At 35.7% G+C, this 24314-nt stretch overlaps 1 protein-coding gene across 1 annotated transcript; it reads left to right on the forward strand.

The window, feature by feature from the left end:
• Positions 1–478: 478 nt before the first annotated feature.
• Positions 479–23936, forward strand: ARL5B (ARF like GTPase 5B). Its single transcript, XM_082833471.1, has 6 exons — positions 479–708; positions 12668–12728; positions 14308–14455; positions 17332–17415; positions 18752–18903; positions 21722–23936. The coding sequence occupies exons 1-6, from the start codon at positions 660–662 to the stop codon at positions 21768–21770; spliced, it is 543 nt and encodes a 180-aa protein (XP_082689597.1). The 5' UTR covers positions 479–659; the 3' UTR covers positions 21771–23936.
• The last annotated feature ends 378 nt before the right edge of the window (positions 23937–24314 follow it).

The raw sequence follows: 24314 nt of genomic DNA on the forward strand, positions 1-24314 counted from the left end.
CTGAACTGGGTGAGAGTTGAGAAAAAAACACCCCCCACTTCCGTGCACCAAACGGCGGCTACTCAGAGTAACTGCAGTCTGTCTCCAGGTTTACGGGCCAGGGATGCACCTGCTAGACAGCAGAAACTCAAGAATGGGAACCAGCAACCGCTTCTAAACAGGAGGACGAGATGCTCACCCTGGGAAACTCCGCGATTCCCACGCACACCCCCACCTTCCACCCCTCTGGCAGCTCGGAACTCACCCACCGGAAGTAAAACTGAGGAAACGCCATTTCGAAGAACTGGGCTGACGTAAGCGCGCCGACTTCCGGCCCCGTCCTTCCGGAGATGGGTGGTCCTGGGATCCGGAGGGGAGGCGGAGCGGAGGCGGGGCTTGAGGCTGGTTGAGGCTCTGGTGGGTAGGTGGGTTCAGACCGAAGGGACTACGGGTCGGCGTTGGGCTCAGTGGACTCGAACAAAGGACTCTCGGGCAGGGACTTGGCACGGCGTTTTCTGACGGGTAGCTGAGCGGCCGATCGCGGCTTCTCCGCCAACCAGTGCTGTCGCCGCGTGGTCCCAGTCTGCTTCTCCTTGGTTCCCCACGGCCAGCGCCGCGGTGGGGGGCCCGGCGCAGCGGCACCTGCTGCTGAGGGAACCCCGTGGCCCGCCCAGGTGCTCATGATGGGGCTGATCTTCGCTAAACTGTGGAGCCTCTTCTGTAACCAAGGTGAGAAGGATGGAGCTGCGCAACGGCTCGAATCCGAGGCAGAGGTCTAGCCGCCGAAGGGGACAGCCGAGGGGAGACAGGTTTCTAGGTGGACACAAACGTTCTGAGCCTCAGAGAAGTGACTTAGTCGAGGAGGTGGGTAGAAACTCACTATTTTAGGCTGGAAGAAGGTGCAACGTGATGATTGGGAGAAATGGAATGTCAGAAGAGGGGCATTTGGTGTCCCTGGATCCAAACCAAGAATTTGGGGATTTTAGAGAAGGAAAGCGGAAAGCACCTAATGATACCCGGAGGCACTTGGAGGGCCTTTTCCATCTCTATTAAGCATCCTAAGTCTTGCCCCAGGATAAGTGTCCACCCAGAAAGCAATCAACTTTTTTTTTTTTTTAATTACTAATGATGCTTTGTTTTGCGCCCTGCTCTTTAAGCCAGTGCGCCTTCACGTTCTCTCTGATTTCGCCTGCTTTCCAGGACTCGGGAATGAGTTGTCCTATTGAGATACACCAGTTTCTGGAAATCTTCGTCTTAAACCCTTCATTCCTTTCTTCGATGTTGGAAAACGAAATGCTTTTGGTTCTATGTAGGCTATTGCGTATCCGTAATTAGTCTAGAACTGGTTCTGAGACGTCTAAAAGTTGCAAGTCCAAAGGGCCAAGAAGTTGTAAAACCTGTTCTGAGTCAGAGTGAATGAGATGTGATGGCTTCTGAAGAGAGAAAATACCCAGATAAAAAGGGCCGGGAATAGGTAAAGTTTTAGGCATTCTTTTAACAGAGTGTTTTCTCAGTAACTGAAACCAGTTTTAAAACTCAAATAGTTTCATTTTGCATTTAATACCCGGGCGTAATAAAAGCCAGTGTTTTATGATGATACCAATTTGTTACTGCTAATGCGGTATTTTTTCTTTGGATTTAAGAAGTTATGAACAGAATGAAATGGTTTTAGTCACTTGTTCCGTAGGTCGATAAGAATACTAAAATAGCCTTTTTCAAGGTTACAAGTTAATAAAGATAGATATATGCATACGCATATACATGTATACGCATATACATGTGTGTGTATAAACGAAATTACTGCAGATAGCACTTATCAAGTGATTTCAAAGTGGCCAGAATTTAACTCCATACATTTTTTTCCATATAGATATTATCCATAAATTTAATACATTTTTTTCAGTAGTTTATATTTTCTAATCCTTGTTACATGAATTTACTATGTAAAGCAGCTTTTTAAGACATGTTTAAAAGTATAAAGATTAATAATCACCTGCTTATCTTTTCCCATAGTTTAAGAAATAAAACATTACCAAAGTCGTTGGTTCTCCCTGTGTAACTTGTCCCATTCCCTTTTCTCTCCTCTCTGTTTTATTACTGTTGTGTATCTTTTTGTTTTTGGTGTTTTTTTTAGGCTTTCTTAATCAGACTAGAAGGGAATGAAGGATGTAGAGGGAAAATTCGGCAGATGATGAAAGACATTCATGGGCTACTTTTGTAGTCACAATTGTTTAGTCCTCTTAAATCCCCAATACTGTTTAGAATTTTTCTTTCCCTTTAACTTCCTTATTGAAAATTTAGAACTACATAGTGGTTATTCTGTCATTTTATTCCCATTTATTCATGCAACTAACATTTAGTCATAGGCCATAACCCAGTCATCAGAGTTAGGCCTAAGAGACGCAAAGGTTAAAATACAGAAAAGTTACATATAACTTGCTCTCAAAGTACTCAAGAATCAGTAAATGATACAGATTGGGGAAAAAAAAGATGTAGCATGGTAAATTATTTCACAGGTATGTATAAAAGCATGGTGATGGTCAACAAGAAGGAGGTGATTAATTTTTTCTCAGGTGATTCCTGGAAGACTTTACAAAAAAAGGTTTACTTGGACTTTAGCGATAAGTAGGTGTTTACAAGGCATGCTATGTTATTCTAGGCAGAAGGACTAATACGCAAATGGGAGAGGAATGAAATAGTTTGGTGCATTGAGGGAAGCTGAAAATAGTTTAGTTTGGCTGTATTTTAGTTTGCCTGTGGGGGAGTTAGAGGAGATGAGGTTGGAGAGGTAGCTAGGAGAACCAGATCACAGAGGGCCTTGTGTGTAGACTAAGATGTTGAACTGCAAGCCATGGGAGCCGAGCCATTAGAGTTTGGTCATGTATGTTGTTTTAAAGCAGGGGAATAATGTGATCAGATTGATACTAGTCCTGTATTTTTACTTTCTATATGTACCACCTGACAATCTCAGCATTTTCCATTTTTACCACTGTGACACATCTAATCCAGTGATTAGAGTGACACATCTAATCACTCAGTCTTGGTCGCATAGTATGCCCAATGCCCCACCTCAGAGCAGTTAAATCAGAATGGGGTGGAGCGCCGTGGGCATCAATGCTAAGATGACTCAAATGTGCAGGCAGAGTTGACTACGGCTTATATTACCTTAAATACTCCTTTCCCTTATCTTTCTTCCAACATTTTTCCCTGTAGTATTTTAGAGCACCAAGCATCTTCTTATAAATTTGATACCTTTCTGGGAATAAGTATACTAAAAGCATGTGTTCTTAGTCTCTGTGATTTTGTATTGCTTGATTTTAAGCTAGAAGACTGATTACTTCAATGCACTTATCAATTGAAGGAAATAATTTCAAATCTGATTATCTTTTTAGACATTATTGTATATATCTTTGTGTTTGTTTATGTGTGTTGTACAGGCATACCTCAGAGATATTGTGGGTTCGGTTCCAGACTACCAAAATAAAGCAAATATTGCAATAAAACAAGTCACACAATTTCTTTTGGTTTCCCAGTGTATATAAACGTTATGTTTAGGCTATACTGCAGTCTATTAAATGTGCAATAGCATTATGTCTAAAAAACAATGTACATATCTTAATTTAAAAATACTTTATTGCTAAAAATTGCTAACTATCATCTGATAGCGCAGGGTTGCCACAAACCTTCAATTTGTATAAAACGAAATATCTGCGAAGTGCAATAAAATGAGGTTATGCCTATATAAAATACATACGTGTATATCTATCTTTAGATTCACCTCAGAAGTTGAGCGTTCCTTTTTTTTAAACTTCTTTTTAAACTTTCATAGACCTTGTTTTTTTTCTGTCAGTTATTTCTTGTTTTATCCAGACTTAAGAATGAATGGAATATGATTTTAATTGTAGTTCATTTTCAGAACCAAAAACAATGACATTTTAACTTAATTTCATTATCTCATCATTTCTTTCTCATTGGTGAATTTCATGGTATCATTTTGAGCACTGATATCCAATTTGTATGTCATCGTTATTGTTCTTCACTTCTGATGGCTTACATCTGATGTCTCCTGTTAGTATTCTGCTCTTAATTCTGTTCTTTTTGCTAGTTTCAAACACACCAAACTTAAACTTACCACTGTCTGCTCCCTGTTTTCCAGAACCCACTTTATTCATACCTTCAAATGGTTCAGACTTCTGATCAAATGTCACTCCTCAGAGAGCCGTTTCCTCCCCTGACCACTCTTACCTCCCCAACATTCAGTCGCTATGTTTTAACCCTTTGTTTTTCTGAGTAACGTTTATCACTACCTGTAATCATATGATAAGTTTATTTGTTTACTTGTTGTCTGTTTCAATAGAAATAAACTTCTTGAGGCATGAACTTTGTCTTATTCGCTGTTGTATCCTCATTACAAAAGCTTTTGTTCAATTTTTTGTTTTGTTTTTCAAACATAAAAAGTTTATATTGAAGTAACACATACATATTCTTTTTTAAAAGTTACATAATGCTAAAGTCTGAAAAGGATGTGTGTTCGTCAGATCTCTTTAATCTCTTAACTTTTTTCCCAGCATATACTTCCACATTTCTGGATAATATACGTATGTGGAAATTTTAAACACTGTAATTTTTTTTTTTAAGAATTGAGATATAAATCAACATATAACATTATATTTGTTATCCCAGTATAATATTTTGGCTTAATCCACACTCTATCTTTTCATTTTTGTGACTATAAAGTTTTGTTACTACTGAGCCACAATGTGCTGTAATTATGTTTCCCTTTTTTCTACAGCTTTTTCCCCACTAGAGTAAATAATCATATCTCATTGCCTTAGTTTTCTTTGTACATTTGGCTAAGTCATTTCGTGCCATCCAAAAGCTCTCTGTACAGTTTACACACATCACAACTATCAGATGATTTATCCTTCCTACCCGCCCTCTCAGTATTCCATCCTGCTCCAAATTGGACCTGTTTTTCCTCTGTGCCCGCCACACAGCTGTTCTGGACTTGTCCTTGCTATCTATCATTCTAGGAATTTCCTTTGCTTTTCTGTCTTATTAGAACTTAACGTTTTTTTTGCTTTACTCTTACTTTGATGAAGTACATCCTTCAGAAGTTTCCTGAAAAGTTGCCCAAAGTGGTCATTTTTTTGTGTGATTCCAAATATCTGAAGATATATTGGTCTGTCCTCACTTTTGATTTATAATTGGGCTGGATATAGTTAAGTTGAAAACGTTTCTTTCAGAATTTTGAAGGTACTGTCATTGTCCTCCAGCTTCCAGTGTTGTTGTTAAGACCAGTATCATTCTTTTCTGATTTTTTTCCCTCTCTTTGTAGTAGATATTAGAATTTTCCATTTATCCCTGGTATTTTTAAATTTGAAAGAGGTGTGCCTTGTTGTGTCTTCATTCATTGGACCTTTTCAACACAAAGTTGCACCTTTTTCCATTGTAGGAATTCTTTCCTTCCTTCATCCCTCCCTCCCTCCCTCCCTCCCTCCCTTCCTTTCTTAAATTTAGGATTTCTTCCTCTACTTTTCTGGAAATATTATTGGTCATATGGCACTAAATTGATTATCAATTATCCTTTTCCATTTTTCTGGCTCTTCTTTTTGGAGTCCTGGGATATTTCCTTTGTCTTCCAATCCTATTGACTATTTTCAGCTATCATAATTCTAATTTATAAAAACTTTTTATTTGCTACATTTTTTTATTCTTGTGGCGTTGCTTCATAATGCTATGTCTTCTAAGTGTCTTAGTTTTTTTGTTTGTTTCTATTTATTTTTATATTAGCCCTTCACACTGGAAGCTTTCCCCATAGATCTGTTATAAGTAATTCCATGCATGAATATACCACAGTTGTCTATTCATTTGCATCATGATGAGTTATAATATTGTGAAACTGTTAGATTGTTTTCTAAAGTGGTTATACCATTTTTATACTTTCACCAGCAACATTTGAGGCTTCGTTGCCAGTATTTTAATTTTAGCTATTCTGTTGGATGTGTACTGTTATTATCTCATTTTGGTTTTAATTTGCATTTCTGTGATGATTTTTGGGTGTTAAACACTTCTTCATGTGCTAATTGGCCATTTGTGTATCTTCCTTTGCAAAATGTTCAAATCCTTTGCCAGTGTTTTTTTGGGGGGGGGAGTCAAAAAAGTTATTCTTTATAATTATTTCTATATCCCGGAATTGAGTCTTTTGTCAGATATGTTTTGTGAATATACCCCCATCCCCACCCCCAGCCTGTGGCTTCCCTATTCATTTTATTAATAGCGATTTTTGCTGAGTGGAAGTTTTTGGTTTTGGTGAAGTCTCAATTTCTCTCTATATTATTTTTCTTTAATGGCTGTTACTTTCTGTGTCCTGTTCCTTTCATCTAGAAGCTTTAGCTTTTATGCTTAGGTCTGTGAGCCATCTCAGATTATTTTGAGGTTATGATGTGAATAGGGGTTGGGCTTCATTATTTTTTTACGTGGATATCTGCTTGTCCCAGTATAATTTACTGAAGACTTTTCTTTACCAGTGAATTACTTTGGAGTCTCTGTTGAAACTCAGATGATTCTTATCTGTAGACTTTCTCTTCTCTTGCAGTGACTTCATGGTAAATTTTAAAGGTGGTGTCAGTCCCATTTTTGTTTTGTTAATCTTTTCAGAGAAAAGATTTTAATTTTCTCTGTTTTCTAATTTACTAATTCTTGTTGTTTATTTCCTTCCATCTGCTTACTTTGAGTTTGCTTTACTCCCCTCCCCCCACCTTCTTAAGGCTTAGCTGGGTGTCATTGTTTCTGTTTCTTTTTCCTTTCATATATAAACATCATTGTTTTTGTTTCTTTTTCCTTTCATATATAAACAGCTGGCTGTAAATGTTCCTCTTAAGTACTGCCTTAGCTTTATTCCATAGATTTTAATATATTGTATTTCATTCAGTTGGAAACATTTTACAAATTGTTTCTTTTTAATTTCTTCTTTGAACTATGGCTTATTTATGAGTGTTGTTATAGTTTCCACATACTTGTTTTTCTTGATAGATTATTTTTGGTTCCAAATTTAATTCCATTGTGGTCAGAAACATGCTCTGTAAGCTTTCCTTTTTTTCTTCCCCCCAAATTTATTGAGACTTTCTATAGTTCATCTAAATGGTCTGTTTTGGTGCATATACCATTTGCGCTTGAAAAGAATGTGCATTCTGCATTTGTCTGCAATGTTCTATAAATGTTTATTAGCTTAAGGTGGTTGTTAATTTTGTTTAGATATTTTATATCTTTATGTGCATCTCTTATAGAGAGCATATGTTGGGATCTTGTTTATTTTGTCTAGTGTGAAATTCTCTCCCTTTTAATTGGAATGTTTATCCGATTTATTAGTGTGCTTAGATTTATGGCATGGTGAAATATTAAGGTATACTGTTTTACCATTTGTTTTCTGTTTGTCCCATCTGTGTTTGTTTTGTTATTACTCTATTCTTCCTTTCCCACTTTCTTTTGGGTTGACTGTTAAATTTTTTAAGAATTCTATTTTAATTTATTTATTGACTTTTTAAGCAATTCCTTTTCACATTATTTTTATGGTTCTTCTAGGGATCACAACATGCGTTCTTACCTTTTTGCAGTCTACTTAGAGTTAATAATGCAACACTTGTAAAGTGTAAGAACCTTGAAACTGTATATGTAATTGCATACTCTCCTCCCTTGTCGTTTATAACCATACAGCTTACATGTTATTTGTATTGTATCTACATATGTTATAAACTGCACAATACAGTGTTATAATTTTTGCCATAGACAATCACATGTTCTTTAAAGTTTTAAGAGAGGGTAAAATTTTCTCTTATATTTACCCACATTACTATTTTTCATGTTTTGAATTTCCATCTTGTGAATTTCCTTTCAAGCGGAAGAACTCTACCATTTTTGTAGTGTGGTTTTGCAGGTAAATGAATTCTCTTAGTTTTCTTTTATCTGAAAATGTCTTTTTTTCCCTTCATTCCTGAAGTGTATTTTTGCTGAAAATAGCATCTTGGGTTGATTTTTTTTTTTTTTTTAACTTCATAGGCCTGTAATTTCTTTATCTGTAAAATATGCAAGGTGGCCCAGGTCAGTAGTTTTGTGCATTTTTGGAGACCTGGGTTCCTCAAAGTTGCCATATAGGTAACACATTTGTTGATGAAGAAGTGGGAGAGAAGGAGTAGATCTCATGTTCTGCAGTCTCTTCTAAGCTATGGTATTTTATGATTCTATAATAAGTATAATATAAGACAGAGTTTTTTATAGCTCTCCTTTTTCTTTCTTTTTGTTCTCTCCAAGAGGCAGACTGCTCCTCGTTGCTGTCCAGGACTTCAGGTCTCAGGTTGTGACATCACATCCTCTGACATTTTACTACCTACCTATTGCAATAATGCAAACTTACTTTCTGTAAATGCAGTATTTCAAATTTTAAGTCACCAGATTTGGCATAGGGCATTTTTATTTGTTTAGTTATATAGTTGTTTACATACTCTGTGTTCACATAGGGCTTGTCCTCATTATATAACAATTTTAGTGCAGGTATTATGTATCTAGAAGGTAGCAATCCCTATTTCATGATATTTGGGTGGCTATCTTATATCTCAAAATTAAAAGTTAGTCATTTTGTCATATATTTTAACAATATCCAATTTTAACATGATAAAATAAATGTTAACATATTATTTCACAGTTTATTAACACTGCCAATATTTAGTGCTTCTCTAATGCTTTTCTCATGTGAGTCTGTTTTCATTGTTTGGTATTCTGTACTAAAACTACAAATTCTATTTGTTTGGTATCTGTACTAAAACTACAAACTGAGTTTATAAAAAAAAATTTTTTAATTGGGTAAAGGGAGAAACTTTTTTTTCTTGTTGTTTTTCTTTTACTTATTTTTTTTCAAGTTCCTTTTTCATCATTTTTCTTGTTAGCCATTTAACCTGTATTTGTCTACAAGCAAGTGAGCTTACTAATTTACTTTGAAGCTTCATTCTGTAAAGGCATGTCTTTATGCCTTCCCTAAAAAAAAAAAAAAGAAAAGAAAAGAAAAGTAAAGCCGGCTTTTAAGGAGATCCAAGAGAATAAACACCAAAGCCAAGCCAATAGAGAAACTTATGTGTAAACACTTGGTCAAAATTAAACAAAAGCTCTGTGATGAGCATTCCTTCATTTGATGTAAATAAACTTGCTTTGTGTTGGGCTCTGGAGATGCATCATTAGTAACACTGGAAATACTCTTCTCACACCTTTGTTATGAGGAGAGGTGCAGCTTGGTCTCCTGGAAGAGATTTCTCGTGAAATAAGATGCCCAAAGTGACCATCTCGTGGTGTGCAGACACTTTTAAAACATTTGGATTCCTTATAACTCTGATTCTTATGGTAATGCTTAACCCAAAATTATTTAGCTATCCACAGATCATCTTAAATTGTACACACCCCGTCCCCAACACACACATTCCTACCCCTAAGCATGGTCAGCCTATTACTCTAACATCATATATTTTTTAGTAATGCTATTGGTAAACATTGGGAAAAAATTAATTTTCTATAATTACATTTGTGAAGTCCATTCTAAATAAAGAATTTAGTATTATCCATGTTATAGTTTGCCCTCTTTAAGGTTAACTGAGAAATAACTGTTTCAGTCCGTCAACTAAATATTTTGTTGTCATGGAGAGTAATTTGAAGAGTTGGAAGTTAAGAATATATGGCTTAGATATACATATTGAGGAGTAGTTGAAGTTGTAAAAGTATACAATTGTATAATTTTCTCCTCATAACTTTAGAAATTTCAATTTTAGTGAAATGGAAATCTCTGCTTCCTGCTCTGTAAATAAATATGATGTTAAAACGTTTCATGTTTTTCTCAGTGGCAGCAATTCACAATTTGACCTTTGGCATAAAGCCTTTCTCACCTTAATTTGAGACTGACTTGAACCATAACTGATATATTTTGAAAGTTTTTTTTTAACCTATTAGATAAATACATAATAAAACCATCTTTCCACATCTGCTTTAGTTAATTATGACAGGCAAAGGAAATTGTTTTTATCAAAGCTACTCTATAGGAAATCACTCTGACAGTTACATAGCTTAGTTGATCTTTTGTGTTTCAGTACGTAAGATAAGATTTGTGTATGGCCTGTTGATTATGCCCAACCAGAAAGACAGCAGTACAGAACAAGCACCCCTGTGTCATGTTTTTCAAGCATGAGGGCCCCCTTTTAACATCAAGTAATATGCACTACTGTGTGATCATAGTTATGCTTTTGGTATGTATTGATGTGAACATTTGATAGAGCACTGTGATTCAATAATACCTTCAAGAAACTTTATACTTGATTAATCTAGATACCACTTGGGGACATTTAAAACAACATTAATTTTATTTTCAATAACAGGAGAATATGTGTCACTTTCCATATTTTTCTCATTGTTCCTTGAATAGGTAAAACCTTTACTAACATTTGTGAACTGAATGAAGTCTTTGGTCACTGACATACTCAAGTAGCAGCTGAGTACAACAGAGGCATTTGAAAAAAGAAGGAAGAATTACAGTTGTGCATAGAGTACAAATAGCTTTTATTTTGTACTTGGTTTTTTAGTAAATGCTCTTTGAACTTGACTTTACTCTTATTGTATAGATAATGTTAAAGACAATTTTCAAAGAAAAGATTTAAAATAAACTTCTGTTTATTTCATGCTTTTAAGCACTTAGCTGTTCCTTTACTGTTACTTTTTTATATAACCTCAATTTTAACATCAGAAGATAGGTCTCAGTTTACCTGAAGGATAGATATACATACTTCATCATAAGACAGAGTTGAAAGTTTGTGTTTTGTCTTAATTCCTAGACTTGCCTATCAATGAGGAGGAAAAGTCACCTTAAAAAACCTTAAGTTAATCAAACATTTGAAACTTTAATGAAATTCATACTCTATCTACATTCAGGGTTTGTCATTCCTGACTTAGTTTAAACGGGGGACCAATCTTTCAAAATGATGCATTATTTATGAGTTTTACCGCCACAGGCCTTCAGTACTGTGATCATCATTATAATACAAATGTGAAGCCAGGGGCAGGCACGTTTGAAAATGGCCCTGGTGTTCACTTGAGTTCAACAATGATGGTACTACCTGGTACTATCTTTCCATTCCCTCCTCCCAGCAGGAGTATCTGCACCCAGGTTGAGATTACCTTTATACTAGTGGCTTCCTTCTCAAGCCGCTGGGACCACGTGGTCTCCAGATCGTGGGTGGGTGGAGTTTCCAGCTGTCACCAAAATTTCACCAAAATTTAGAATGTTTGTTCCTCCACTGGTAAGAGTGCTCTCATTCTCACACTGTAAGGGACAGAAACAGGGCAACACTTCGATTGGCTCCATTAGAAATTAGGGGATACAAATCAAAAGAGTCAGAAAGAGAGAATGATACTGAGTTATAATAAGCAAACAAGTTTTATTTATTTTTTTACAAAGTAGCTCCTGCCATAGTGAAAACAGCCCTTCCAGAGGACCATGTCATTTGTCCTGCATTAATATAGACAGTGCCTACAGCATGCAGGTCATGAGAAGATAGAAAGATGGTTTGTCATATAAGAACTTGTCTGTGAACTATGGCTCCTCTTTTTGACTGATGTAATGTTGATACTTTAGGAATATCAGCTGATATTTGATTAGATGTATAATCAGAATTTTGATATTCATCAGAGGTTAACAAAAGCAGCAGGGATCTGGTATGAAATGTGTCAGATTCACTACAAATCAGTCGATTATGTGCAGAGGTTCTTATGGTGACTTCCTTGCATACCCTGCTGAGTTTCACTAGTAACTTTTTAAGCATTCTGTCCTGGGGAAAAGGAATCTTCAATATATTCTGTATAGTTCTGTATAGTTTAAAATCTAGAAAAGATGACCTAAGGATGTTTCAAAATATCCACCAAGTAACAGAATAATTAGATGGGCCTTAAAAATCCTTATGAAAGAAATGATACTTTTAGCCGATGGCACCAGAGGAGGGAACTGAAGAGGTTTTGTTGTATACAAAGAGTGAAAACAGTATCTGCTCAAAAGAGTTATAAAACCCAGATTGAAAAAGCCTTGAAGACTAAGTAATTGCTTATTTATCTGTAAATTAATGGAAGGAATGAAAACTGGTTGAAATTATGTGCCTTATTATTGACAGGGAAAACTCTTTAGTTTTATGTTTTCAATTGTATTTTAAAGTGAAAAGAAAAAATCTTGGTACATTTAGGTAGGAAAACGTCTGGCTGTAAAAACAACTTGATAAAAAGCTAATGTGATTGGTAGAGAGGGCAAGCAGGTGTGTAAAACACTTTTATTTTTACTTACATTTTAAGTCATAATGTCTCATCAAGTTTAGTATTTGGGTTTTTCCCCGCAAATTCAGCAAAAGTGACAAAGTTCTCTTGTGCCTCCCTCTTAGCCATCTCCCTCATTCTTTTATAAGAGATGGATAGAGAACGTCCTAATAGATTGCCTCACTTAAGGCAAGTAGCGTTGACATCATGAAGTTCTCTTTATTTCCGGTATCTTATTCCAGGAGTAAATATCCAGTGAATGATTCTCATTAGAGGGCTAACTAATAATCATTGTTGAAAGCATGTAATTGAAGTATGCAGCAGTGTTAAATGCTTATGGTTTGCTTTCTTTTTGTAGAACACAAAGTAATTATAGTGGGACTGGATAACGCAGGGAAAACCACCATTCTTTATCAATTGTAAGTATGGGTGTTTATTTAAACAGTTTTTATTATTTTTGTTATTGGAGCTAATTTTGTATCATTAATGAGATACCATTATAATATAATGGGAAAACTTAAACACATGGTTTTGTGTTTTACCAAACACAAAATTTATTAAAAAGTGAGTAAGGTAAACTGCCATATGTTTGCTACAGTCAAAAACACTCATCTTTTTCCAGCCTTGAAAGAAAGAATTAATATTAAACTAAAAATAAATGAAGCACACATTCTAGTGCTGGAAGGAAGGAATAAAGTACATTTTGCTTAGTTCTTCCCCCTCTGAAGTCCATGTAAAATAGACTGATATCGATCTAGGAAGCTATTGCTACTCTCCTGACTAATAGTCCTGGAATTCTTTAACATACCCAGACTTGCCAAATCAAAAGAAATGAAGATCGCCCCTGAAAATATTGCTTTGGTAGCTTGCAACAGAAAGAGGCTTGAGACTTTCAGAGAAATACATTAATACTTTAAGGAAATTTTTTAGCAGCCACTTGTCAGACAACCTCCCATTATCCTTTCAGTGCCAGTGAAATGATCCTTGTTAAACAGTGGAAATGGATCTGTGTCCCAGGCATTTAACAAATAGTTATGAAATACAGTGCTCCATTGTGTGCTTCTTATCTCTTCCCACCTCATCTTAAGTACATCAGCTGGCAGCTCTCCAGAAGTACTTCACTTAAGCAGTGCTTAATGTTTTTTTCAGCTACTCTGCTAAAAAGCCACAAACTTATGGCTTCTTGTTTCACAGTTGAATAACTACTCGTTTTTCTTTAAAACATTCATTCATTGGCCATTATGTAATTTAATATGACACAGCCTTTGGACATTAGAAATGAACATTTCAGAAACCTGTCATCATTGTTGAAATAATTTTGCACACAGCTTCAAAAATACATATATTAAACCCAAGGGAGAGTTGCAGACTTCTTCCAACATAGTACTGACATGTTATAGGCAAATATGTATTTGTTGAATTAATTAATGTAGCTTAACCAATGAGTATGATAATACATGTGATATGAGCATCAGTGTTCTAAATAACTTTTCATTTGCCCATAGACTGTAGTTTTCGTTAATAGGCATGCACTGATTTTTATGGTTGAGCTAAGTGTCTTTTCTCACATAGACAGTCTTTAAAATGATAGCCTACTATTCAGTGGTTACTACTTTGCAAGTGTTGATGACACAGTCCCCTGGAAACTTGCTCTTTCAGGATGGGGGATTGGTTCTGCTCTAACCGATAACAGGGCATGGGGTTATTGGCATTTTGGCCACGAAAATGCAAACTCACACCACACAGTTCCCTTCTGTCCAGATCAAGCCTGTAGTTTATTCCATTAAAAGAACAAAAAAAACTGCCTTTCTTCAGGAGTTGTTCTTTGTCTAGGTATTTGTCTGCACAAATGTTCTCCAAGGTTCTAGTTTTGTTGCTAGCGATTACCATCATTGGTGCAGGTAAGGAAGGTTGATTCGTATAAAAATACAGAGATAAAACTTGCTTTAGGTTCTCAAGATTTACAAAAGAGTTTTTATGGTGTCTGTCTTTTAACAGCTTAATGAATGAAGTGGTTCATACATCTCCAACCATAGGAAGCAATGTTGAAGAAATAGTTGTGAAGAACACTCATTTTCTTATGTGGGATATTGGTGGTCAAGAGTCACTGCGATCATCCTGGAACACGTATTACTCAAACACAGAGGTATACTAAAGTTACTTCCGAATTTGAATGAAAAGAACTAAGGGGTAAACCCAGAAGACAGATAGGCTGTACATAAGGCATAGTGACAGTTCCCTTTTAATAAGATCGTCTTTTGTAAGGAATTTGAGGTTTTCAAATAAAAGAAAAAAGGCAAGTCAGAAGAGTAATGGGAGCTATTATTAGTGGAGTGCTTACTGTTGTCAGGCTCTCTCAATTCATCCTCAGGGCAATACTATAACATCTCCATTGTTGGAGAAAGCAGACACTAAGATAAATTATATAACCTTTCCCAACTTTATAAGAGGCCCTAGTTAGTTAGAGGAGGAATAAAATATTTTAAGCATAATTTAATATAGGATTTTCAAATAACATGAATTGCAATTCAAATTTTTGGTGAGATTATAGTTAAAAAGCAAATGATTTGCAAGCCATCCCCCTAGCATTCTTTGTCACTTATTTTAATCATTGGAGTCAACCCGGGGAACAAATCTGGAATATCTTCTATATCTGTTTTTATTTCTTCTCAGATTTTTTTTTTAAACCATGCAGTGCTATTGAGAGAGGTTTATCTTCAGGAATACTAATGCACAATTGCATCCATAATTTTTCTTTACAAAGAGGTACCAAACCAATTACTTTTTCTATAATGAAACCTCTTAAAATTTGAGGTTTTTTTTTTTTTTTTTGAGGGGAATTGTGGAGGAGGTGGAAGTGTTGATGCAAGGAATTTTTGGTGAATAAGTTGCCTTTTAAAATAAAAAACATGTATTCCTCTAGATTTACATTGTAATAGCCTATGTGTATGTGTGTATATATTCCAGTGCAGTGTATGACTGGTCAAACCAGATGGCATATCATAGATAAGCAGCAGCTGTGGCAGCACTTAATTTTTTTTCTATTTGCGGGGGAGGATAGGTTGGTAAGCTAATATTTATGGTTATAGGTTAGTTTAATATATATTCCTACAGTAAAATAACGTTCTGAAACTAAAATGTGTTAGAGAGTGAGGGAAGAACAACATTTTAGCATAACTGTTATTTTTTCAGAGCTCAGAATTAACCCCAAGTGTGAAAAGACCAGTTATCTTTGGTGAATAGGTCAAAGTTGGTTCTAACTGATCCCTGTATATTGATAGCATTACTAAATGGTAGTTTTTTGAAATTGTCAACACTCTAGAAGATTTCACATGGGTCCAGAAAGACATACATTGTTAGTGATGCCATTTATATGAAATGTTCTTATAAACTATTTCTACAAGAATATCAAAATTACTACAAAGATCCTTTGACCTTTCATGTAGCACACCAGCATGGCACATAGCATTTGCAGTCTTAGATTCCAGGTAGGGATCTTATCTATGTGGTGTTTCTCCAACCACTTTGTTCACCCTACTTATCTCGCTTCTTAAATTCTTTGCATGGAGGCATCATCCAAAAGCTGAAATGTCTCCCTTTTAATACAGCAAGTTACAGTTGTTGACTAATTTCTGACATCTTCCTCTCATTAACTTACAGAGTTACTTCCCCATATTCTGTCTATTCTGACTTTGCCATGTTTCTTATATTTATCCCCTCTATTTTCTTTCCTTGTATCTCTTTCTAAGCCCTTGTTAGTTTATATTCAGGTTACTCTAGTTGTCTCTTTCCCTAATTGTAGTCATTTGAACAGTCTGATTCTACCCTTCCTGTCTGTTTACTCCTCTTCTATAACCCTCAAAACCATTTAATCTCATTTCTTAACTTTTTCTTCTGCATAAAATGTTCAATTTAGGGGCCCTTTCTCATTGTATCTTCTTATTTTCCTTATCAAAGATGCGTTTTTTTTTTTTTTTTGCGGTACCCGGGCCTCTCACTGTTGTGGCCTCTCCCGTTGCAGAGCAACAGGCTCTGGACACGCAGGCTCAGCAGCCATGGCTCACAGGCCCAGCTGCTTCGTGGCATGTGGGATCTTCCTGGACCGGGGCACGAACCCGTGTCCCCTGCATCGGCAGGCGGACTCTCAACCACTGTGCCATCAGGGAAGCCCACAAAGATGCTGTATTTTGAATGTGTAACACACCTTTTTTCATTTACACCATTACTAATAGCTTTCTCCTGTTCTCTTTGCGCTCTTCTTTAATTTCACCTGCATCTTCTTTAGAGTATTATTAACACCCAAGTATATATATATATATTTCTATTTAGCACATTTTTCTTGCCTTTTTATTGTTGATATTTTATGTAAAAATGTCTTATTCATTAGTTGTTTTAAAAATGTGTCTCTTTTTCTTTGAAATTAACTTCTTTCTAATAGGCAAGAGACAGTCTTAAATAATTATTGTTTGCTTGAATGACTACAGAGTACTTTTTTTTTTTTTTTTGCGGTATGCGGGGCTCTCACTGTTGTGGCCTCTCCCGTTGTGGAGCACAGGCTCCGGACGCACAGCGCGGCATGTGGGACCCTCCTGGACCAGGGCACGAACCCGCGTCCCCTGCATCGGCAGGGGGACTCCCAACCACTGCGCCACCAGGGAAGCCCACTACAGAGTACTTTTAAGTTTTAGTGAAAGAATAAATTACTGTGACTTTCTTTTTAAAAATTACTTTTTTTACCTGCATTTTAAAATAAATCTTCGTACATATTAGGGCATATTGTATATTCAAACATCACCTTTTCCAGCATGGTTTTTATTTGTTGAAGTGTGAGTTATTTTTCTTATTAACATTTGGATTTTACTGCTTGATGTGATTCAGTATAATATAAACTTTATGATGAAAAAGCACTGGACCATTTTATAGTGATGATGTCATAATAGAAAGTACTTCTAGCACTTAGAGTAGTTTTGCAGAAAACTTCAACATCCCATTTAATTTCCTTTCTTTTTACTTGTCTTCTAGTTCATCATTCTTGTGGTTGACAGCATTGACAGGGAACGACTAGCTATTACGAAAGAAGAATTATATAGAATGTTGGCTCACGAGGTAAATTTTGAAAAGCAAACATAAAACAAATGGAGTAAGGTACCTGTACACTGGTTTAGCTTTTTCACAAAGATTAATGTCCTCTGCTGTTGATTATTTCATCATTAACAAAGTTTTATATATCAAATTGATGAAAGTCATGAGGTCAAAAATTTTTAATACTTTTTCAAACTTAAGAAAACTGAACACATTAATTTGGAGACTAATACCATTACTGAAAATATTTTTCTAGGTTAAAACTACTTAGTCATGCCTTTAAAAGTCTGATAAATTGAGGCAAGAGAAAGGAAAATTTAAGGTCTTTTTCCTCCCTACAGTTTATAATAACTGAAAATTCTTTAGTGAATAATTTGGGATCACTTAATTCTAAATAGTTCATATATATGAAAGACTTAGATAATAAAACACATTCATGCACCCACTAATCAACATAAGATATTAATTATCTTATGAGACCTCTTCAATCTGATATCCTTCCCTTGTTTCTCAGAGAATCCTAAAAGAATTCCACAATCCTAAAAGTAGTGATTATTATTCCTGTGCGTACCTTGATCTTTTTGCTACATTTTTATGTATTTGTCAGTTCTACAGAATATTATATTTCATGTTCATAAAACTTTATATGATGGTATTGTGTCTGTGTGTGTGTGTGTGTGTGTGTGTGTGTGTAATCTTTTTGTAACTTGGTTTTGGAGGGTTTTTGCACAACACTGTGATTTATCCACGGTAGTATGTACAACTTTAGTTCATTCCTTTTAACAACTACATAGTATTTCACTGTAAGAAGATACCACACTTGATCTGTTCTTCTATTAATGAACATTTAAGTTACTTCTAATGTTTTGATAGTATAAACAATTCTGCAGTGAACATTAATCACTGAACTTAGGTTGTACAAAGACTTTAAGTATTAAGTATTGCCCAGCCCTTACCTTCAGTACTCTCCTTTAAATTTTGGAGAAATTCTGTAGTATTTGGCAGTGTATACCATACTTGCCTATTAGAATAGTGCTCGTATAGTTTTAAGTCATTATTTCAGATTCAGGTTTATTTTACTTTTAGTTTGACCCATTTGGCCCAATAGTAGAAAAATAATTTTTAATATCTAGTTTATATTAATCTGTCTTTGTTAGAGTAAACCATTAAATCATGGTTATTTGAGGTCATTTATTTTTATTTCAACAAAATTTTTATATTACATAGTAGTGCCTGATTATTTTAAAGTAGAAAGATTTCATTATAATTGTTCAGTAGGGCATATTTTATCCTCCTGCTTCATTACTTTAATTTGAATTGTGATATTTCACATATTAGAAATATTTCATGTTGATTGCAGGATTTACGGAAAGCTGCAGTCCTTATCTTCGCCAATAAACAGGATATGAAAGGGTGTATGACAGCAGCTGAAATCTCTAAATACCTCACCCTCAGTTCAATTAAGGATCATCCATGGCACATTCAGTCCTGCTGTGCTTTAACAGGAGAAGGGTAAGTACTCATCAGTGTGAGCGGATGTATGACTTCTTTCAAATTTCTTGCAACTTTTTTAGGCCAACTTTCTTTCTTCTTTGAATCCTGTTCCATTTTTGTTTTTAAAGATAGTTTTTATATTGTGTCTCAGGCTTACAAGGTTGGAATAATTTTAGTCAATTACTATTGTTAAATTACAATTTAACAAAGTTACTGACAAATTTTTTGTAACGTTTGGTGTAAATGGAATGTTTCACCAAAAAAGGGCAAGAACAAACTTTTGAATTAAGTTTTCACAGTCTAGATTTTCAGTTGTTGTTCATTTCTTGCTTTTATCATTCACTAACTGGGAAAAAACTGTAATGTCACCTGAATGAAAGAAGAAGCTTCAAAAAAATTTCACGTTTTCTGCAAGGGCTTAATTAAGCCTAAACTCCCAGCTTTCCACAAGAATGCGTCTTCTTTATTATCAGGAGTCATTTTTGGAGGCATGCTTCTAAACAACAAACATTTAAGATAAACACCATTCTAATGTATTCTTCCTTTCCTAAGAATTTGAGTTTGGACATAGTAGGCCAAGGAGAACCCAGTGTGTTATATATGGTTTACCCAGTTTATTTCTAGGAACTTTTTTTTTTTTTTTTTTTTTTTGCGGTACACGTGCCTCTCACTGTTGTGGCCTCTCCCGTTGCAGAGCAAAGGCTCCGGACGCGCAGGCCCAGCGGCCATGGCTCACGGGCCCAGCCGCTCCGTGGCATGTGGGATCTTCCCGGACCAGGACACAAACCCGTGTCCCCTGCATCGGCAGGCGGACTCTCAACCACTGCGCCACCAGGGAAGCCCTCTAGGAACTTATTTATCTTCAAATCAAACTGACCTTCTCATTATTTCTCATACTAGAAATAGCTTGTAATATAATAGCTGTATGTTGACTTTTTTGATCTGTACTTTTAAGACTAGGCCATAAGCACTCCATTCTTTAGCATTTAGGAGAGTAGGGTGAAATTCCTGCCGTCTTTCTATAGTGGTTTCAATTTAGTTAATATTTTTTTCATAAATAAGCATTTATTTATTAATAAATCTTAATATTAAACATAAATACTCAGTGCTAGCTCTGGGTTCTGGGATCATCAAAATGAATAAGATATCATCTGTATTCACAGTCTGATGGTTCAAAAAAGGGAAACATTACAATAGCCAAGACATGGAAACAACCTAAATGTCCATTGACAGATGCATGGACAAAAAGATGTGGTACATAGTACTCAGCCATTAAAAAGAATGGAATAGTACTCAGCCATTAAAAAGAATGAAATAGGGCTTCCCTGGTGGCGCAGTGGTTGAGAGTCCGCCTGCCGATGCAGGGTACACGGGTTCGTGTCCCGGTCTGGGAAGATCCCACATGCTGCGGAGCAGCTGGGCCCATAAGCCATGGCCGCTGAGCCTGTGCGTCCGGAGCCTGTGCACCGCAATGGGAGAGGCCACAGCAGTGAGAGGCCCATGTACTGCAAAAAAAAAAAAAAAAAAAAAGAATGAAATAATGCCCTTTGTAGCAACATGGATGGACCTAGAGATTATCATACTAAGAGAAGTACGTCAAACAGAGAAAGACAAATATCATATGATATCACTAATATGTGGAATCTAAAATACAATACAAATCAACATATCTACAAAACAAAAATAGACTCACAGATATAGAGAACAGACTTGTGGCTGCCAAGGTTGGGGGGAGGGAGGGAATGAGAGTTTGGGGTTAGCAGAGGCAAACTAATATATATAGGATGGATATATATAGGATGGATAAACGACAAGGTCCTACTGTATATAGCACAGGGAACTATTATATATTCAATATTCTGTGACAGACCATGGTGGAAAAGAATATGAAAAAATTTATATATATGTGTATATCTGGGTCACTTTGCTGTACGGAAGAAAGTAACACAACATTGTAAATCAACTATACTTCAGTAAAATTAAAATTTTTTAAAAAGGGGAGGGGCTTCCCTGGTGGTGCAGTGTTTGAGAGTCTGCCTGCCGATGCAGGGGACACAGGTTCGTGCCCCGGTCCAGGAAGATCCCACGTGCCGCGGAGCATTTAGGCCCGTGAGCCATGGCCGCTGAGCCTGCGCGTCTGGAGCCTGTGCTCTGCAACGGGAGAGGCCACAACAGTGAGAGGCCCACATACCGCAAAAAAAAAAAAAAGAGGGAATCAAGCCAGACAGAGAAGTGTCAGTGTAAAAATGTATACTGCATGCAAATCTTGGTGCCTCTATCTTCTGGCCATGGAATGGCTGTAGCTCTTTGCACAAGTTTCCAAGGAGGAGGAACATGGAGGCGGCATCACATCAGGATCAGCAGAGGCCTGATCTGGGCAAGCTGGCTGCAGCGTGGGAGACCTCCGGCTGGTCATTCAGCCACGCGGACACCATTTTCTCCCGCATCCATTCACCAAGCCACCAAGCACGCAGTTCAACATCCACCATTCCAGGCACACCTCACCAGTGGGAGCAGAAACCCCCGAACCCCGCGCCCCCAGTTTAATCTTAAGGCGGGGGTGGGATAGTTATAGTCTTAATGGCAAAACCCCCAAAGCTGTATCTTCAAGATGAGACTAAAGCAGTTTCCCACAATGCTCAACTGATTAGTATCATTTTGTTTAGATAATCTTACACTTAGAAAGTCTACTTATTATAGTGTTACCTGAATGTTGGCAGTTAAATGTATGAATAATTATTGTAGAACCGACTTTTGCGTTAAGACTTAAAAATAATAAGTATACTTTCAATTTTTAAGTTTTTCATTTTGAAAATACTTTTGTCTTTTGTTTCAGGTTATGCCAAGGTCTAGAGTGGATGACCTCCCGGATTGGTGTGAGATAACTTTTTGCTCGAAAGAGACTCTCTATTTATTCTGTGACATGAACATTTTTCCTAGTACCTTTGGCTGCTAAGGCAGCAGCATGTTTAATTTATAACAACACAAACCTCTATGAGCAACACTTGAATCAAGTGCAGCTGAACTGGAACATAAAAGATTTTTTCTTAACTTTTTTTTTTAATGCACTAATCTTCAGTTGGATGAACATAATGTGTAACTATTTTCAGCAACAGAATTCTTCTGCTTATTCTAATTATTCAACGACTGCCTTGTAAGAAATGTTTATCATATGTTTAATGTTTTCTGAAGTATTGTAATAACTTTAATGACCAGTTCCTTTCATTTCTTGACTGCCCCCTCCCCCCACCAGATAATTACTGGCTTGACAGAGCAGTAGTGGAAATTATCACGTACTGTTTGCAAACTTACCCAGCATTAAATATTTGCTCCCTCTGTAAACTATTTATCTTTTGGGCAGAACATATTGTAAATGAGAAAGAAATATGCCTAGAAGATATATATTTAAGGGGGAGGATGAAACATCATGAGAACTGCCTTTAAATGAGTTAATTTCCCCCACATTATTGCAAGTCATGGAATAATTTTAAGTTTCTATTAGCATGGAAATTAAGTAGGCTATTTATCTAAAAGAATTAAGTTCACTTTTCTGCCTGCAGCACAGGATTAGTTTTGGTTAAAAACGAATCAAAATAAAATATTTATTTCAAAGCCCAACTTTGATAGTAAATATTTTGAATAAATCTGGTAATTTTAAGAATGTCACATTATTCAATGCATGTATAACAATTGGAAGTTACTAAAGCATACCAGCACTAAAATTAAACCAAGACACTTGGAATATATTTTACTATCAATTACAAACAACTTTATTATCAGCAAAAATTTCAACTATTCCATTTGCAAGGGGCACCGCATCTGCTTTGGGCAGTAGCTAAAGCAGGAATACAAACAGTTCATTTTATTTCTTAGAATTTGAAATTGTGTCTATTACAGCATTTCTATCACCAGCAGTATATTACTTAAAAAACCATATGGCTTTCCTTGAATTTGTTAGAGGTTGTAGTGTAATAGGCTTGAAACAACTGACATTTCTATAATTATGCCTCATGTTCTAAGATCTTTTGCTGGATAATAGGAAACTGCTGAATTTAATCATGGCTTTTAGAATATTACTATGAGACTCAAGTTTAATACACTAACAACTTAAAAAATTTTTAAATAGTTAAAAACTCATAATCTAGCAAAAGTATACTTATTGGATAGCATTAAAACATTTTCAAGGCAGTCGTCTAATATGAACAATAATCTAAACAGTGCATACCTTAAGAGGGAGGACAGGTATTGTATTTTGATCCTCTTTATTTCAAATGTGTGATTTTGCTATTATGAAAGGGATAAAACACACATAGAGAATAATACTTTATTTTTGTAGTATTTTTCTTTCATCTGGGTCAAAAATAGGATTCAGTGTTCATAAGAACATCAATACCTGTTCAAAAGTGATACTTTACTATTTTTTATCGTAAGTTGGTTTAAATTTTGCTGTTTTCAGTTATACTTGATTTATTCTATTTAGTCTAATTAATTTAGTTGAATGTGGTAGCATTTTTCTGATTTCTGGTTAGTGGTAGCACACCCTGGAACTGGAAATGACCAGAGGAAAGCTTTCTGGGCTTTGGGAAGCAGTTGTTCATCAACCTAGTTCTGAACCTTTTTCTTAGTGATTCTGTACCAGGTAGAGGATAAATTTTGTTTTTAATACAATGCATAATCAAGAACATGAGAGAAAAGCAGACATGAATCAATATGGATGCTTTGTGTTGTGTATGTGGTGGTGGGGCAGGAGAAATTATGATAGCACACTTTGCCAGAATTTCTATCTTGGTTGTATAGTTTAGCCATGAACACTGAGGATAATTCTCTGAATTCTGTCCTGAGAAAAATCATATTTAATATTCCTGTATTTGTTGTTATTATGAAATCTTTCTTGTATCTAATAAGATTGGCTGGCTCCATTTTCTTCTGTCAAATTATATGGTTATTTTTTTATATTACCGCATCAGCATTATATTGAAAGTGTTAATAGTTGATTGTATTTTCTCAAACTACTAGTATAAACTCAAGTTTTCAATTTGATTTTTAAAATACAATTTATTTTATTTTCTAAATCCTTTTTGAAAAACAGTTTGTTGTTTTGGGATTAGATTTATGTTAGTGTGTGTTGAAGATGAAATCAACATCCAACTAGGTTTTGTGCCAACGATTGGGAAAAGTTCAATTAGGAAATTCATGTAAGACTTTTAAAAAGTATTTTATAGGTTCTCATTAGATATTTCCTCTTACAGTAATATGAAAACTGATTACTCTTTACTCCAAGAGAATGTTTTGACTCAAGCACGTATCTAACACTAAAGCATTGATTCTGACATTTATTGAAAATCAACCAGCTATAAGATATTGTCTGATGAAAAATGTAAATTTGTGATTAGTGCCTTTATTCATATTTTGAGATAAGTTCTCAATTT

Source organism: Leucopleurus acutus (genome assembly GCF_964270905.1).
Source record: "Leucopleurus acutus genome assembly, chromosome: 1".
Classification (NCBI taxonomy): Eukaryota; Metazoa; Chordata; class Mammalia; order Artiodactyla; family Delphinidae; genus Leucopleurus; species Leucopleurus acutus.

Bases quoted from the DNA above. Each gene is read 5' to 3' on its own strand.
- ARL5B (XM_082833471.1), top strand. From the start codon at position 660: ATGATGGGGCTGATCTTCGCTAAACTGTGGAGCCTCTTCTGTAACCAA. The intron at 14,456-17,331 runs GTATACTAAAGT...CTTGTCTTCTAG, and splicing joins CGTATTACTCAAACACAGAG to TTCATCATTCTTGTGGTTGA. The intron at 18,904-21,721 runs GTAAGTACTCAT...CTTTTGTTTCAG, and splicing joins TGTGCTTTAACAGGAGAAGG to GTTATGCCAAGGTCTAGAGT.